At 39.6% G+C, this 15,777-nt stretch overlaps 1 protein-coding gene across 1 annotated transcript; it reads left to right on the top strand.

Moving 5' to 3' along the window:
* Positions 1 to 128: 128 nt before the first annotated feature.
* LOC136447280 (ELL-associated factor 1-like) lies at positions 129 to 15,415 on the top strand. The gene is made up of 7 exons (XM_066446010.1): positions 129 to 337; positions 691 to 785; positions 1,420 to 1,559; positions 1,887 to 2,059; positions 6,295 to 6,423; positions 11,412 to 11,501; positions 14,637 to 15,415. Exons 1-7 carry the CDS (start codon positions 232 to 234, stop codon positions 14,672 to 14,674), a joined length of 771 nt encoding a protein of 256 aa, XP_066302107.1. The 5' UTR covers positions 129 to 231; the 3' UTR covers positions 14,675 to 15,415.
* Positions 15,416 to 15,777: the final 362 nt, after the last annotated feature.

Raw genomic sequence — 15,777 nt, 5'->3', positions numbered from 1 at the left:
AAGATTACATAACTTTTAGTTATATCAAAGATAATACAATCTAATAATGTTTTAATTAAATATCGAAAATGTGCTCCTATTAAAGATCTTCTTTATATAAATTGTTAACTGCTCTCCCCTATTATTGAATGCACCCGTCCGTAGACTGCAATATTTTTCCTCACGCACACATTGACGGAGGAAACAGCTGTTGATCTTTTCTGTACGATCTTTGCCGTTTTAGCCGACGCCATGGCCGAACCTCGCGGCGGTTTGGTGCTAGACGACAAAGTGCACGAGTTAGAGATCGGCAAGTCGTTTGACAGGACGCCGAAATGTGCCTTTCACACCATCAGATGTGAGTCAACTTTAGAATAGAAATCATCATTTTTTTCCCACACAGCGTTTATCAGATATGAGGAGGGGGTTTAGGGACCTGATAATGTGAGATTATGTAGACTGCTTATTTCAAGTATCAGACTTATGACTGTTTGTCCTCCGTATATTTTGATATTGTCAACATAATTTTGACAAATTAGTTTTGTCATTATCAGCTGTTTCATACTCATAGGGAGGGGCTGTATTATTTTACTAGAAGAGAAGTTCCTAAGGACGCTATCAAATGAACTGTAGAAATAGAAATTTGTTGCCTTTTTGTCGACTTGATATTTCACAATTTTCTAATTTCTCCCCACCAAATTATAAAAACAGATGACTTCAAGCCAGCGTCAGTGGATACTTCCCAGGATGCAGTGCTGGAAGTAGGAGAGAACAATGATGTCACCGTGACAGTCCCACATATAGAGGTAATGTACAGTATCTCAAACAACAAATACGAACAAAAGACTGCTAGTTTTTAGCAATAGGATGATTCCTAGCCTGGATACCAGACCCTTCGCGCTAGACGATATTAACCCCTTTTGGCCGGGAGAGCATATCATACGCGATCATACCCAATCTCTTTTGGCAACCAAGTCTAAAAATTCCAACGTTATCACACGAGAGATATTTACTACTACTACTACTACTACTGTGCTGGTGGGGCAAAATTGCTTCCCCGGCCGAAGGATTAACGACCGTAGCACAGTGGTCTGGTACCTAGGCTAGATAATTTCTTGGTTCAATGGGCTACCAGATGGATTCCTTAATGCACCCTCTGTGAATGCCTTCAATTTAGTTCAAAGCAAGATTGGACAAGTTAATGGAGAACCATCCCATCAAGTATAACCATAAGACATTGGACCATCCACACAAACCCAATGTGACAGTCGGTTAAAGAAAAGACAAATAAGGAGCGGTCTAAACTGGAGGAACCTCCGTAAACTCTACTCTACTCTACTCACCATCATCATCATCTGTCATCCCTTGGTATCAGGGAGTGTTCTTTGATACATGGTTCTAGGTATGATAATGTGTTTTCCCCCTTTTTTTCATCTACAGGGCTCAGGTACCAGTAAAACAGTGTTCAAGGGACATAAGCAGCCCTACAGAAGTAAAGACTGCGTTCTTCTGATCGACCCAAACTCTGGGACCTTCACCTTAGAAAAGCTCACAAGCAACATGCAGGTCAAGAAAACAAGGTCAGTACTATACTATCTTCCCCCCTCCCCCAACATTACACTAGTACTGCTGTCACTGTGAAGTATTTACAGCCAAAGGTATAACTTACATCATAAGTCATAAGCTAGGTCTAACATTGTCATAACTTTTGAGATGATTCGAAATTCTTTCTTTAAAATTTAAAGTTATCAAATACTGTGTAGAACATCTCTTGAAGACACAGAAAGTTTTGGCTACAGATACAAATACTTAGAGAGTCTAACATTGTTAGCTAAGCAATAACAAACAATAGTTTACCTTCACTGTTTTACCTTTATGTTTATGTCCTTCTTTTGATCCACTTCCAGATTGGAAGGGAAAAGTAAACAACTACAGGCAGGACTGAGACCGAGCACACCAAACCAAGCTGGAGGGAGTCACCCCCCACCTCCGAGCAGCACCAACCCTCCTCCAACCAAGACTGCACGGAAGGAGTCACCACCGGAGTCACCTCTCCAGTCATTGTCATCTCCTGAACAGGGTGAAGACATTTTACAGGGTTCTTCTTTTTTATCTACAAAACTGTACCAAAATTTTATTTGGCTCAAAAATATACATAGAATAGCAATAGGAGATTCAACACGTTCATTTCTAACTTATATCAAATCAATGCAAAAAAAAATTGTACGATTCTTGGTGGCAAATGTGTTAAATGTTGGCACATGGGCAACCAAATCCGTAGTGTGTTTTTTGGCACACTTTTAGACAGATTAGCATATATATACATAATAAGAGGCTCGGTGGGCATCACTCCACTGCCAGGGAGTCCTGCAAGGGCACAACGTCGGGGCATGGTGAGCATCGAATCCGAGACCTATTGGTTTTGAGTCCAACACACTAACCATTGCACCACACCAACGCCGGCGCCACTCAATCAATGTAAATTTGGGGCAAAGGTAACACATCGTAAGCCTTGTGCTACTTGGCAAACTTAATTGCGTGCAGGATTTATGCCTGCTCCTCACTACATGTTCCTCGTATATCACAGACTTTAACCCCCTGTAGGAAACTGGTGTGGTCTCACTGCACAAGAGGGGGTGAACCATGAGGAACGGGCCCAATAAAGTGCAGGGATTTCTTGCTGGCATACAAGAAGAAACATGCTATTTTTTCTTTCATTCTAGCTCTGCAAGTGACCTTGCTTCTGTCCAATGAAAGTTATGTGCATTTGAATATTACATTTCCTTTCTGGATGATCATTTTCAGTCTAGTTTTTTCAGTGCACACAACCCTTCTGTGGTTGTTTCTGATCAATCCCCAGTTTGACCCACAGACTTTGATATAAAGCGATGATTACGGTTGGTAGAACCCCTGGAGGAGACCCATCTTCCTCCGTGAAGCTAATTTAGTTGATGGACAGCTCAGACTTCAAACAGACTGCTCCTGGCCATTGGTGGCTCACTTGTGCTGGGAAACAAGGTTTTGTGGTAAACTTGAACATTGAGGAAACTTCTTTTGTAGTTTTTCTGCAAACTCGTATTTTCAAAACGTGAACTATGGCATCGCAGTTGTGATATTTCAACTGTTGCTTAGTAGTAGAAATCAAGTCTTCTGTACGATACCCCATTTCAATTTGGGTAGAACATGAAGTTTTTGTGAAGAGCTTCTGTTGTGAAGAGAGCAGGAGGCAAAACCTAAAAAGTATAATTCCCTAAATTATGCTATCAGAGCATATTTTGCGTCATTAAATGATACTGAACTGTTAGATTTTTAGTTATGCTGTTATAGCATATTTTGCTCCGTAAAAAAATTGTAAACTGTCATTACCAACTGGATTTGGGGTTGAATGGAATGGACATTTCGGGGTCCTCGCCCCTTTTTACCTGGACCCAAGGAGTGAAAAGTGGGTTAAAATGAGTGACTTTTCCTTCCTTTTCACCCTCCGTTTTGTGTGAGGACCCCAAAAACTTCCATTCAACCCCAAATCCAGTTGGTAGTGTGTTTGATTTTGTGGTTCCAATGGCTGTTTACAAGAATGTTGGTACATACAGCTGACAGCCTGTTGGGCTAACAGGTGCACAGCCTTGTTGTAACCTAATCCCTGGCCATAAAAACTACTTCAGGGCACTTCTCCTAATTCATATAATGACGTGGGGTAAGCAAGGGCCATGTTACTCCTACGCAACTTCAGTCAAGCTGTAACAGGGACAATTATTTTACCGTTAGGGTTTTATGTTGTCGTAAAAATCTCCTTCCAGGGTACTCCATTCTCCGCTATTTGTTTCTTGTTTAATTGGTAATAAAACTTGAAACATTGACTGTTGGAAATAACACCTGTGTCCAGATTGTGAGGGTCTGAATACTGTAAATTGACTTAAGTTTGCGGGGACTTAGTTTTCGCGTTAGGAGGGGATATGAGGTTCTCACTGTGTTTTAGATTCGCAGTTGAATAGTGGAAGACAGAGTATATGTTTGTGATGTGATGAGTTTGCTGCGTGAACATAAAACCACAGTGAATATTTCACGATTTACAGTATTGGGAAGCTGGGGAGCACTGTGGTTAGATCTACATCAAAGGGAGACATTTTGCCTCCAGTAGTGTCCCGCTGTGAAACAAATATCTGGGCAGCTCTTTCCAAATGCATGTTGACTGCAGGCACAGGTAATGGGATCTTGCGGTTTGAAGTCCTCTGTCTACAAGGCATTTTAATGTGCTTAAGTATTGTAAGTGCAGATCTTTCTGGTAAGCTCAAAAAACCTGAACTGTTTGTTTAATATTAACCTCCTTGTCTTAGATAAGTTACTACCAATGTCATCATCATTTTGGGTGGGTTGTCAGGACTATGTCCTCTCCATGATGAATAAATACTCAAGTATCTGTCAGATAAAAGAAAGTTAGAAATTGCCATATTTGTAATTACACATGTACAGTAGCGTAAACTTAAACATTTTCACCTTGTTGGCTCATCTACATTTGTACGTACATACATCTGTTGTAGTTAGAGCAGAAGTCAGCACAGATATGACAAACTCGACCAGGAATATGTTCATTTTTGTTTGTTCGTCCTTCACTGTGACTGGCTTTAGATATATGGGGCTGCTTTTAATAAGGGGGCAACATATTTTACTATGTTCCACCATGGATAGCCCAGTTTATAAAGATTTTCTTTGCTTGCTTGACGTAAAGCAAAAAGTTACCATGAACTGGCCCACACAATCAGAGATGACCAGAGGCTCTCAGTCTATAACTTGTCAGAAACAATCAAGGGCTCAAAGAAATCAGGCAAGATTAAAAAACTTCTGATTCAAAACATATGAGTAGAAGTCGTTCCCAGCAATAACCCTCCAAATTGATCTTACCATACTACTCATTACTGGCGTTTTCTGACTTTTGTTTTCAGAGTTTGTGTTCTAGAGTTAAGCAAAAGAGTCACTAATGAGGGGACAACTAAGTTGCCAATTGTGTATACTTTTGATGATCAACAGTGAGGGTTGTCTTATCACCTTATTTTTAGACTGAGGTTGCTCTCTAGTTGACTTCTAAAATACGTCCATGTCACACATTCTTTCATTTGCTACGAAATTGCACAGAACAAGTGTAAGCCCAGTTAACTTTCTGTTATATGATTAGGATATTTAGGTTCATATAAGGTGAATTGGATTAAAAAGTGAGAAGAAGAAGAACGAAAAAAATGTGTTGTGACATAACATGTGAATTGGGTAATGCTGGATCTTCATTATTACCCAGGGGATATTTTTCCATCAGTTTGTGGGATTGTTGTAATGGGCAGAAATTCACAGTTTTGCCTTTGGGACTTTCAGGAGCATTTCTAAGTCTTCTTGGTAATGAGTGTCTACCTGGACTCTGTCTGGGAAAAAAAAACAGGAATCTTGTTATGTAACATCAACGGTGTAAGTTGTTAGTACAATTAGATGTTGAAGATTGAAAATAATAGCCATATAATGATTGTTGTAAGCAGTTTAATGTTTTTGGAGTATGTAAAAATGCATATGCAGACAATTTCCTCAGGTCAGTTTTTTTCCTATCCTTTTTTCGTCATCTTTTTTTTTTAGTTTGGAAGGATTCAGAAGAGAATTTTCCTCACATTTTCAAACCAACTCACAAGCTTTCCTTGTCCATAAGATATAAGTACCACAGTCTAACAATGGAGAGTTTGCCAAGTTTCTGTGACAATAAGACCTGCTGCTGGGATTGCCCCCAGTTTAAAGACACCTTGATGCTGGGTAGAAGCTAATCCTGGCTTGGGGACAGTCTTAAAAGTACTGCGAAATATAACTCCTTGAAAGAGCAGGGAACTAAGTCTTGCCCAACATTCATTTTTTTATGTTGGTCCAGGAAACAAAAGATGACAAACAGGATACTGTAAATGCAGAAATGTTTGCGGTTTTTGCGGCGACAGTTTCACCACTAACTTAAAACCACCATGAACATTTTTGTCCAATACTGTAGCAGTGTGACAATAGCGCTGCCGCGAACATATAAACACAGCGAACACTCCATTTTCCCTCCTAGCGCGAAATAAAAACCACTGCATTTTAAGTTATATGTTTCCAAGATAGTGTTTTCTGCTGTGAAAGGTTAGCAATGAAAGAAAAATCATATATTCTATTTTATGTCATACCTGGGCAGCCGCAGTCAGTCAGTCAGAGTACGCTATGCTGTATTCTCTATGTCATTATTGTCTATATATGTTCCAAGATGTCTGCTTTACCCTAACCTTGAGCATACTGTTGTTGTTTTTTTTTATTCTCCAGCTGCTTCAAGTCCTCTTATACGAATTCCTGATGATGGCAACAATGCAGAGGATTCTGGGAGTGATGATGAGAAGGGTCAAAGTTCAAGTTCCAGCAGTTCAAGTGGTTCAGACTCCGACTCTGAATCAGGTAAAGATGAAGGTCAAAATTGTTCTCTCCCCTTTCCCTCTCTGTACCTATCCTATTCTTTCTTCCCTCCCTTAGTCTACCCTATAGCTACCTTTCTCTCTTTCTCATCTTTTCCCTCTTTTGTTCCTTACTTCCTCCCTTGCTCCATATCTCTCTCCTTCCTTCTTTCCTTTCCTTTGTATCCCTCCATCCTATATCCCTTATCAGTGCATCTGTGTAGGTGATACTGTGAATCAGTCCCTTCATGTGAAAGCTAAGCAGACAGAGGTCATCACAGATAACAGTGTATCACCATTAATGATTCATTAGGGCGGCACAGGTGCGGCCGACCTCTCCTCGTTTCTCCCCATTTGTTCTGTGGTGAGACAGCGCCGCTGTCACCTCATTACCGTCCACGTTAACTGGAAGAAGGCAGGGAAGCATTTTAGAAAAGTCCCTATTTTTTTTTTACCGAAGTCAAAATCGTGGACACGATTTTTGCCAGCATGCCCAATCACAGACGGCGGCTTTGAAGACTAGTTAAAAGAACGTTGGAATGAAGAAAAATCTGTGGATTAACTTTTATCAAAGCTTATGAATCACAGCCAAGAGCCCATTGTATTGACGGTACTGTTGGAATGGCAGAGTTCAGGGCTTTGTATCCATGAGAGATGATGATGTTTTGAAATGTAACTGTTGGGCGGACACCAGCACAAAGGGACGTGATGCTCATTAGACTAACCGATATGGAGAGCTGTAGGTTGCTGTAAATGCAGAAATGTTCGCAGTGGTTTTATGTTTGCGGTTTTTGCGGTGACCGTTTCACCGCAAACTTAAAACCACCGCGAACATTTTTGTCCAATACTGTGGTAGTGTGTGACTACAGCACTGCCGCAAACTTAAAACCAACGCAAACACTCCATTTTTGCTTTAGCGCGAAATAAAAACCACACAAACTTAAATGCATTTACAGTACTCACAGTACATGGCTCGGCAGTTTGTTAGTCACACGAAACGCTACCCATACTATCCAATGGTATTGGTAAGGGCTCTGGTCCTATCGTTTTGTGTGTTATACTTATCATACTTTTGGTAAGTGGTCTTACTGCTTTGCTATATGAATCATCAAATTCTGAGGATCCAGGGGCCAGGGTTCGATCCCAGGGTCAGCCCCATTTCTGACATGTTGTAAGGGATTGCATTCGTCATTCCGGATGGTGACGTAAAGCTGGCGGCCCTGTGTGTGAGGGAGCTTCAGATATATGCCTCGAGCGGCAAACCTCTACACGTAAAAGAACCCAACACACTACGGATAAGAGTAGGGGTGAACCGGTGTGTATCGCTAAAAACGCGAGCTGTAGCAAAGCCGCATTGCACCACCAGCTCGAAGAAAAAGCTTCATGCTTCTCTTCAGTTGAGGATGACAATAGAAAAAAAAGACATTTGTGCCACTTTTCTCTCCTTTGTGATATTATCAAGTTCAGTCCTTGGTCATGATTCTCTCCTTGTAATGTATGAACCTCATTTCACCCCAAGAGTAAAAAAAAAGGTGTTAAAAGTTTATCATTGAATCTGTGGGGGAGGGGGGCATGATCTGAATGGAAGTGAATCTTGAAACAGGTGCAAGATGCTCACAGATTCTTAACTGGGACAGTGTGCAGATGGACATCTTAGACAGGTGCGTGTTTTAAGGTATAGGTGCTAAGACTGTTGCAGCTATGTTTGAACAAGAGGAATGATGATATTACAGTACCTGACAATGTTAGAAAATTCTACCAAGAATTTCTAAAGCCTGATTTGAAGCTCAGCTCCAAACTTCTAGTACAAGATGTCATGAAAACCTGTTACTGCCTTTTAAGTTATCCTTTTCACAAATGAACAAACACACCAGCCAGCATATGAAAACGTAACCACCTTAGGACTCGTTCACACTTGTGCGTATATTTAAGTCCGTTTGAGTTAGGATTTTGTATTTAAGTAATGTTTGCAGTCAAAGAAGTCATTTTTTCGGTTTGATAGCAAGGCTGCACAATGGTGGGTCGAACTAGAAAACAACTTCTTCCCCGCAAACTTTACCTAAATCCAAAAAATGTTAAAATGCAACTCTTTAAGACTTGAATATTTGCACAAGTGTAAATGGGCCACTAACTAGCTGAGGTTATAAAGTTTGCTGTAGAAATCCTCCTGTGATGTAGCAGTCCCAATCTGTACCAGGTGTGCGTGTACATGAAACCCACCTGCACTAGTTCTACTTCCCAAAGTAGGGTTAATAAAACCAGCTTAAGTGTTCCTATAAACTGGAACATACTGCTAGCACTTGGACAGAAGTTCTGGCATCGAGAAATCATGAATTTCATCAACATGCTTTATTGTGTTGTAAAAGGCATTTTTGGTGTTTTCTTCTTTTTTTTCCTTACAAAATTTTCATGCACTTTAGTATGAATCCCATTTATTGTGGCGGAACCATGGTTCAACTTTTATGACTCACATAAAATCGGATTTCGAAAACAGAAAATTTAATGTCAGGAAGAAAAGTTGAAACACGCTTCGATAAAGCGAAGGTTCACCTAGATCTGTACAGGTCCATTTTGGGGGTAATAAGTTTGATATAACAGTACCTCATACCCAGGGGTGTGCAGTTACCATGCCTCCAGCCCCCTGGGGCGCTGGTAATACAGGCTTCACATCACCATGGTAGCCACGCCCTACTCTCATCCCGCCTGTCAGCCACTTAATTTAACAGGTCAGCCCAATTAAGGAACCCAATATTAAGGGTAAACTGATACCCCCGCCTTAAATGAGCTTTTCAGGGTATTAAAAAGATCTGAGGGTGCCGCCAGGCAGTGGTGTGGTGAACCCTGTAGACGGGACAGTGCGTTTCACTGTGGAGTTAAATGTCCTGACTTCTCTTGTCTTTGATACCTACACCAGCTATGAGAAACAGGCCTTACCACACAACAATAGCACAGTCTCACTGTTAAAAAAGTAGACTGCAATTGTCGTTTGTCGTGACTAGCACAAAAGGCTCAGACAAAATTTATTGTCCGCTGTCTGTGACAAATAACACAGGGTCAGTTATCTGCCCTTGTAAACCTTATAATGACTATACAGGAGACCATTACAAGTAACATTGTTATGTTTGTAAGTCTTTTAAAGCTAGATATATGATAAGCGAAGATATTTCAAATCAGTACTTAAAGGTACTATAACGTACGTCGGTATAATGTTCGCCCCATGTTTATCAGAGTATCGCGCTCACGCTAAAGTGAAGCTCAGCTGCTAGCTTCTTCAAAAGAGATGGCAGATTTTCTAGTTGATGGACAATCAAATAAAATGTTTATCAATTCTGCATTCTGTTCTTATCACACTATCTCTTGGCCTAAATATTTCTATATATCAGTTTCCATTTTTGTCCACAGCTTTTAATCTTCAGGATAAATTTATCTGAAGCAGAAGTGACATCATGAGATAAAGGAAGATCAGTGATGTTTAGCCTTAGGGGAAGTCCTCAACATTTTTAACATACTGGAGTCCCATCTTTCCTCCCTTCATTATATTTTCCTTCTTGTTTGATCTTCATTTTCTTTCTTACTCTTTGTTCCTTTCTCCCTTCCTTCTTCCTTATTCTTTCTTTGCCTTTCTTTCCTCGTCAATATTTCATTTTTTTCGTTCTGTCTTCCTCTTTTTTCTGTCTTTTTCTCTTGGTTTTCATGTCACTGTGCAATGATGTGTTTCTCAAACTATCTTTGAAACAAAGACAAGACTCAGCTTTGAAGAATCAACATTGGTACACTGAAAAGAACAATGCAAAAGTTGCTGAAAGATTCTCTGATCTCATAGAATGAAAAATGCCAGTATGATTTTTGGACTTTCTTAATCTATCATGAGTAAAGAACACCAAAGTTTGTTATTTCAAACTTTCTAAGCTCCTCATTTCTTATCTCCCCCTAAACCCCACTGTCACCAACTCTCCAAACCTGTTTTCACACTTTATCAGATTTGTGCTGAAATTAGCTGTTAATTGATAGCCTCAGATACGACCAGTCCAAATATGGCAAGAAGCCGACTTTTTTCATAAAGAAATCAATGTGACTTTGTCCTCAGTGTAAGTGTCTCATAATTAAGGCTGACATAATTGTGTTACATTGTAATTGATTCCTGCCATGGTCTAAGCTCATGCGGCATCATCTAAAAATAGGCTCCTTCCAAGTAATTCAAAAATACTTTTTCTTTCAGTAATTACTGCCCCTCTAATTAATTGAAGGGATCAGCATACAAGGCACTTTAACATTCTTGATCAAATTTATTGACTGGAACTTCAGCTTAAAGTGGTAATACTAAAGTAAATTAAAGTCTAGTTGTATAAATGGATGTTAAGTTACTTGTTAAATCTTTAAAAGTTGAAAATGATTCAGTCGCACCTAATGATGCTCTTGTAGAAGCATTTTCCATCATTGCTTATAGAAGTTCAAAGATGCTTAATGACCTAAAACGAGTCTCAAGCAAGCAGAAGACATGGAAGTTAGACATTGAAATAGAGCACATATTGTGACATTTGTAGAAGAAGAAGTCACCTCAGTGAGAAAAGTTACATGTAGATGTGCGTAGCTTTAATATAGATCAGTGGTTTATGTTACTATTGTGAGGACTTTCATGTATATTACTTTACCTATATGGCTTTTCTCTATGCACTGTCTTCTCACAAATCTTTTTCTTACTTTCTATGAATACATCAGAGATTTAAGACAATTTCATCAAATTTGATCTTTATGCATGTGTTCAACATCACATATCATCTTAATATGAACTTGTTATCATCTTAATATGAACAATGTTATGTTAACCATACAATTCTGACTTTATCTCAGGTATTGTTGGATTGTTCTAATGCTTTAGAATTTGACTAAAAAAACATGATCAGAATTTAGGAGATAACACTTGTCTATAATAGTACTGGACAGTCCCCCTAAGGAATGCCACTCCCATGTCTTGTCTTTTTGTCTTGACAGATTCTCAGCCAGCCAAGAAGGAAGATCCTGACAAGACAACATCTGGGTCTCATCATCACCACAAACCTCCAGCTTTCATGAGTCAGCTGTGTGAGTGTCACAGGGTCTTCTTCTGTAGTTTTATCTTAGACTCATCAAAAACCCTTACCTATAATGACCTTATGCAACTTCCCCTTTCAGTGTGGTGAATTCCAGCATTTCTAAACTGATCAGAAGTCTGAAAATTTCAAAGTACAAATTTATATTTCAGAATTCAGTGAGGAACCCATTATCATTTTGAAAAGGAACGTTTCATGTTTGACAACCATTCTAGCCTGGATGCCAGACCCCCAATCTCTAAAATATACATCACACAATATATATTCTAGAGATTGGGGGCCTGGCATCCAGGCTACAACCACTCAGGTAAAACCTTGTATTGTATATGGCCTTGAAAATGAATGAAAAGCAAGCTTAAGAGAGCACTGCTTACATGTACATATTGGTGAGTGCTATGACTGTAAAGCATTGTCATTTTCCCTGTCCCAAGTGATTTAATTAATATCTTAGTCACAGTTTGTGATGGAAAGTACATGTCCAGTAATCATTATATAGACAACACACATGCACACACACACACATACATACACACTCACTCACACACACACACACATGCTCACACAAGCACGCATACACACACACATGTATGCACACATACACATACACACATGCTCACACATGCGCACACAGACACCTGTTAATGTCTAAAACTTTCTCAAATCTAATGCAGGCTGACTTAGTTCCAGTCTTGTTCATCTTGTACAAAAGCAGTCATGTTTTTCAAAACAGCACTCATATCAAGTATGTTAAAACCAGCAAGCATTCTAACAAGTAAAGCAAATGCTACACTACACATGTCTCCCAGTCAAATGTCTTCTTCGACAGAAGTTAGTTTTTCTGCTAAATCTTGGTCCCTTATATTTGACATTCATTATATACCAACACCTGCGCTTCATCAGCCCTAATGTTACAAGTGCAAGTTTTAAACCATAGGGAAACTGGTACTAGCAGTATTACAGTAATCACATGAAGATCAGACCAGGTCTGAGGGAATAGCTGCCAAGTTCTGGCTGCATCAGGCGGCAGCATCAAAAGGGTGTTAAACAGGGCCTGCATGGGTCAGTAGAGCCAGGAGTCTGATCATGCCAGGCCACTGTCACAATGATGTATGGGAAGGATGGGTACAACATTACCCAGCACACTTGGATAAAGGTGAACCTGGGAATAGGACTTGGTGGTACCAAAGAGGTTGAAATTCTTATTTTAGATTCCTTGATGGTACACTGTACAACTTTGGCAGCAGTAGAAAAGGAAAAATTGGAAGGGAAAAGAGTTTAGGATCAGTGTTATAATGTGGACTGATATTAGATAAAAATTTCTGTTATAAGTCTGCAAGGTGAACCTGGGAATGGAACTTGGTGGTACCAAGGAGGCGAAAATTCCTTTGTGGTACACTGTACAACTTTGGCAGCAGCTAAAAAAAGGAAAAAGTGGAAGGAAAAAGATTTTAGGATCAATTTTGAAATGCCTGCTGATATCAAATAAAGATTGTTCTTAGTATTTCTTATAAAAGGTGAACCTGGGATTCGAACTTGGTGGTACACTGTACAACATAGGCAGCAGTAGGAAAGGAAAAAAAATAGAAGGGAAAAGATTTTTGGAACAATCTTGAAATGCCTGCCAATATCAAATAAAAATTGCTCTTAGTATTTCTTATAAATCTGAAAGGTGAACCTGAGATCGGAACTTGGTATTCATTTGAAATCTGAAAGACTGACACTTGTATTTTGTGTCAGTCTTTACTTGTATCAGTACCATGTATAGCAGAGGAATAAACATAAAACAACAACAACAAAATCGATAAAGCAGAGACAAAACATCTATGATCAAATTTCAAAAGATCAGAACTCTCTGAAGACTTCAACCTTTGTTTGAAAAGGACGATCCTTGTTATTTTGTTGGAAGAAGAACAAAATTTCCAGTTGTCATTTGGAGCTTGTTAACCCCTGATGTGATAGACTTTTAGCCCCTCCAACCTGAGGCCACCCTAAACCATTCGTCTTGTAGAGGAAATGTCAGGCATGTCAATCTTACCCTCCCTCAAACCTGGTCTTAGGATTGAGCTTTACTTCAGTTCATTTCATGATGCTACCCTCAGGCTGTTTTAAGTCTTGGTACATATTTGTCCCTGTAACTGCCTTTTTACGGTAATGGCTGCCCTACGATCCTTGACGGTGGATACTTTTCGTCACGGCCTGATTGAAAATTCTCAAACGTCAAAACCTTGCGGCGGCCGCCTACGACGAATGCGCCGTGAATCGCTGTCGAAGCTGTTGTAATCGGTTCTTCTCGGAGAGGTGTCCCGTATAATGCTGAGATAGTGTTTAGATTTAAGGGTAGAGATGGCGATCTGACTGAAACGGCGATTCTACAGGTAGAGATCGTGATCAGAGTTTTTGTCGAGAAAGATCGCGACCAGAATGCTAGGAATGTCTTAAGATGGCCTCTCAATTGTAAATTCTGGGTTTTCATGTAACTTCATTAATCTTGGTGAGATCAATTCAATCGACGTGGAAAAGTGATGGCTGTCTTTGAAGCGAATATCCGCATGTAGGGAAAAATCTATAAACCATGATCTACCGGTGGAATTGCCGATTGCATCAGGCACCCTGACCGCGATTCGACTACATTGATGGGCGAATTGTGGCTACGGCAAAACTTTAACTGAAAAGAAGATAGAAGCAAATCACATCAGTCACATCGGTCGCAATGTAAGCAACTTATCCAATGCCAAGTCTTTTGTAAATGGTAGAGCCCACATTATGACTATATAGAAGAAGGTATCTCGTAAAGGTCCGCTAGCTCTAGGATTTTGGAACCATATGTATGATAATGGATAGAAACTTTATCCAAATCATTTTTCTTGTCATGGATGATAAGTATGTATCTGGTCAATATTGACAACTACTCATCAGCGAAGATAGTTTTGTTAAGAAAATGATGATTATATGTATAGACAAGTCAAATCAATGGGCAACCTTCCCGTTTTGAGTTCTGAATGTTATTCTATGCTCTATTGTTCAGTATGAGATACAAAGTAACAATACCAGGTTTTTCTAACCAAAGTGTCCTGGGGTTCACCAGGTGTGTTGTCTGTTCTCACCTGTTTCTGTCTCCCTCACACAGGTGAGGATCTGGAACTGAGCGAGTCAGACAGCGACTAGGACTGACGTGAGATTCACCAGCGGAAATAGAAACGCTTACGCAATGCGCAGACTTGAAACACCATGGATGATTCTCAAAATGAATGGAAATATGATGGAAATAACTGGAAAGTCATGGAAATGTGATGGAAAGAACGAAAAGAATGGGAGCTAGTACTTAGCAAGCTTCTGAACGACATGCATATTTTCATAAAAGATTATGTACTTTTGCTTTGTCAACTCTTCTGTAAATGTAAGAAAACAACATAAGCAAAATTAGGCTAAGAATATGAAGTGGAGGAAAGTTCAGGAAAGCTATGTAAGCACTGGAAGGGACAGGTTTTCTGTTAGACAGTACTTCTCATTTCTGATACAGAAGTGTGGAATGTTTTTACAAAGCTACTGGTGCAACTAAATTTCTCCACATATATTGTGCTATAACATAGGGGAATTATGACACCGTTATTTATTGATATTGGTAATGTCTATAAGCAGATTTTATTGCATCCTTTTTATGGGGCTTCTGAAAATGAGGAGTTCCATTATTTTTATTGTTCCATTATTATTCCATTATTGTTATTATTGTTGAAGTAATAAAGACAGTGTGCCAAGAGAGAAAGGTACTGAACGAAAAGTGTATTCTTACACAGTTAATTATGCCGATAGTTCAGCCCAAAAACTTATCAATTTTAAGTGTACAATTTCTTGATCACAATGTGTATTATTGAATGTTGCATTTCATAAAAGCTGCATCCAGACCTACCTGTACCTGTGTGTTGACTCAAGTGTGAATAATGCGCCTTAACTATTTAACTTAACTGTAACCTGCTTAATGACATTTAAATACCAGCATGACAGAGATTTAAGCATACAGGGGTCAGGTGTCGTGACCCGGTGACCTCTAGGACCATCTTTCCCTACAGGAGGGAGAAGCATGTAACCTGATCATCCACATCATAGCTGAACATGCAGAATTCTACTGACTGCAAATATTTCCTTCCAGATTCACTATAAACACTATCAGCCCCTACTCCAACAAAACGTTCAGGGCACATTTTAACGAAAGCTTTATCAATAAATCAAAGTTTACAAGTGCACCTCCTCGATCACGTGCCCCAATACCG

Source organism: Branchiostoma lanceolatum, chromosome 13, assembly GCF_035083965.1.
Source record: "Branchiostoma lanceolatum isolate klBraLanc5 chromosome 13, klBraLanc5.hap2, whole genome shotgun sequence".
In the NCBI taxonomy this organism is placed as follows: Eukaryota; Metazoa; Chordata; class Leptocardii; order Amphioxiformes; family Branchiostomatidae; genus Branchiostoma; species Branchiostoma lanceolatum.
This window is presented reverse-complemented; position numbering and strand designations above follow the sequence as displayed.

Bases quoted from the DNA above. Each gene is read 5' to 3' on its own strand.
- LOC136447280 (XM_066446010.1), top strand. From the start codon at position 232: ATGGCCGAACCTCGCGGCGGTTTGGTGCTAGACGACAAAGTGCACGAG. The intron at 786-1,419 runs GTAATGTACAGT...TTTCATCTACAG, and splicing joins TGACAGTCCCACATATAGAG to GGCTCAGGTACCAGTAAAAC. The intron at 6,424-11,411 runs GTAAAGATGAAG...TTGTCTTGACAG, and splicing joins AGACTCCGACTCTGAATCAG to ATTCTCAGCCAGCCAAGAAG.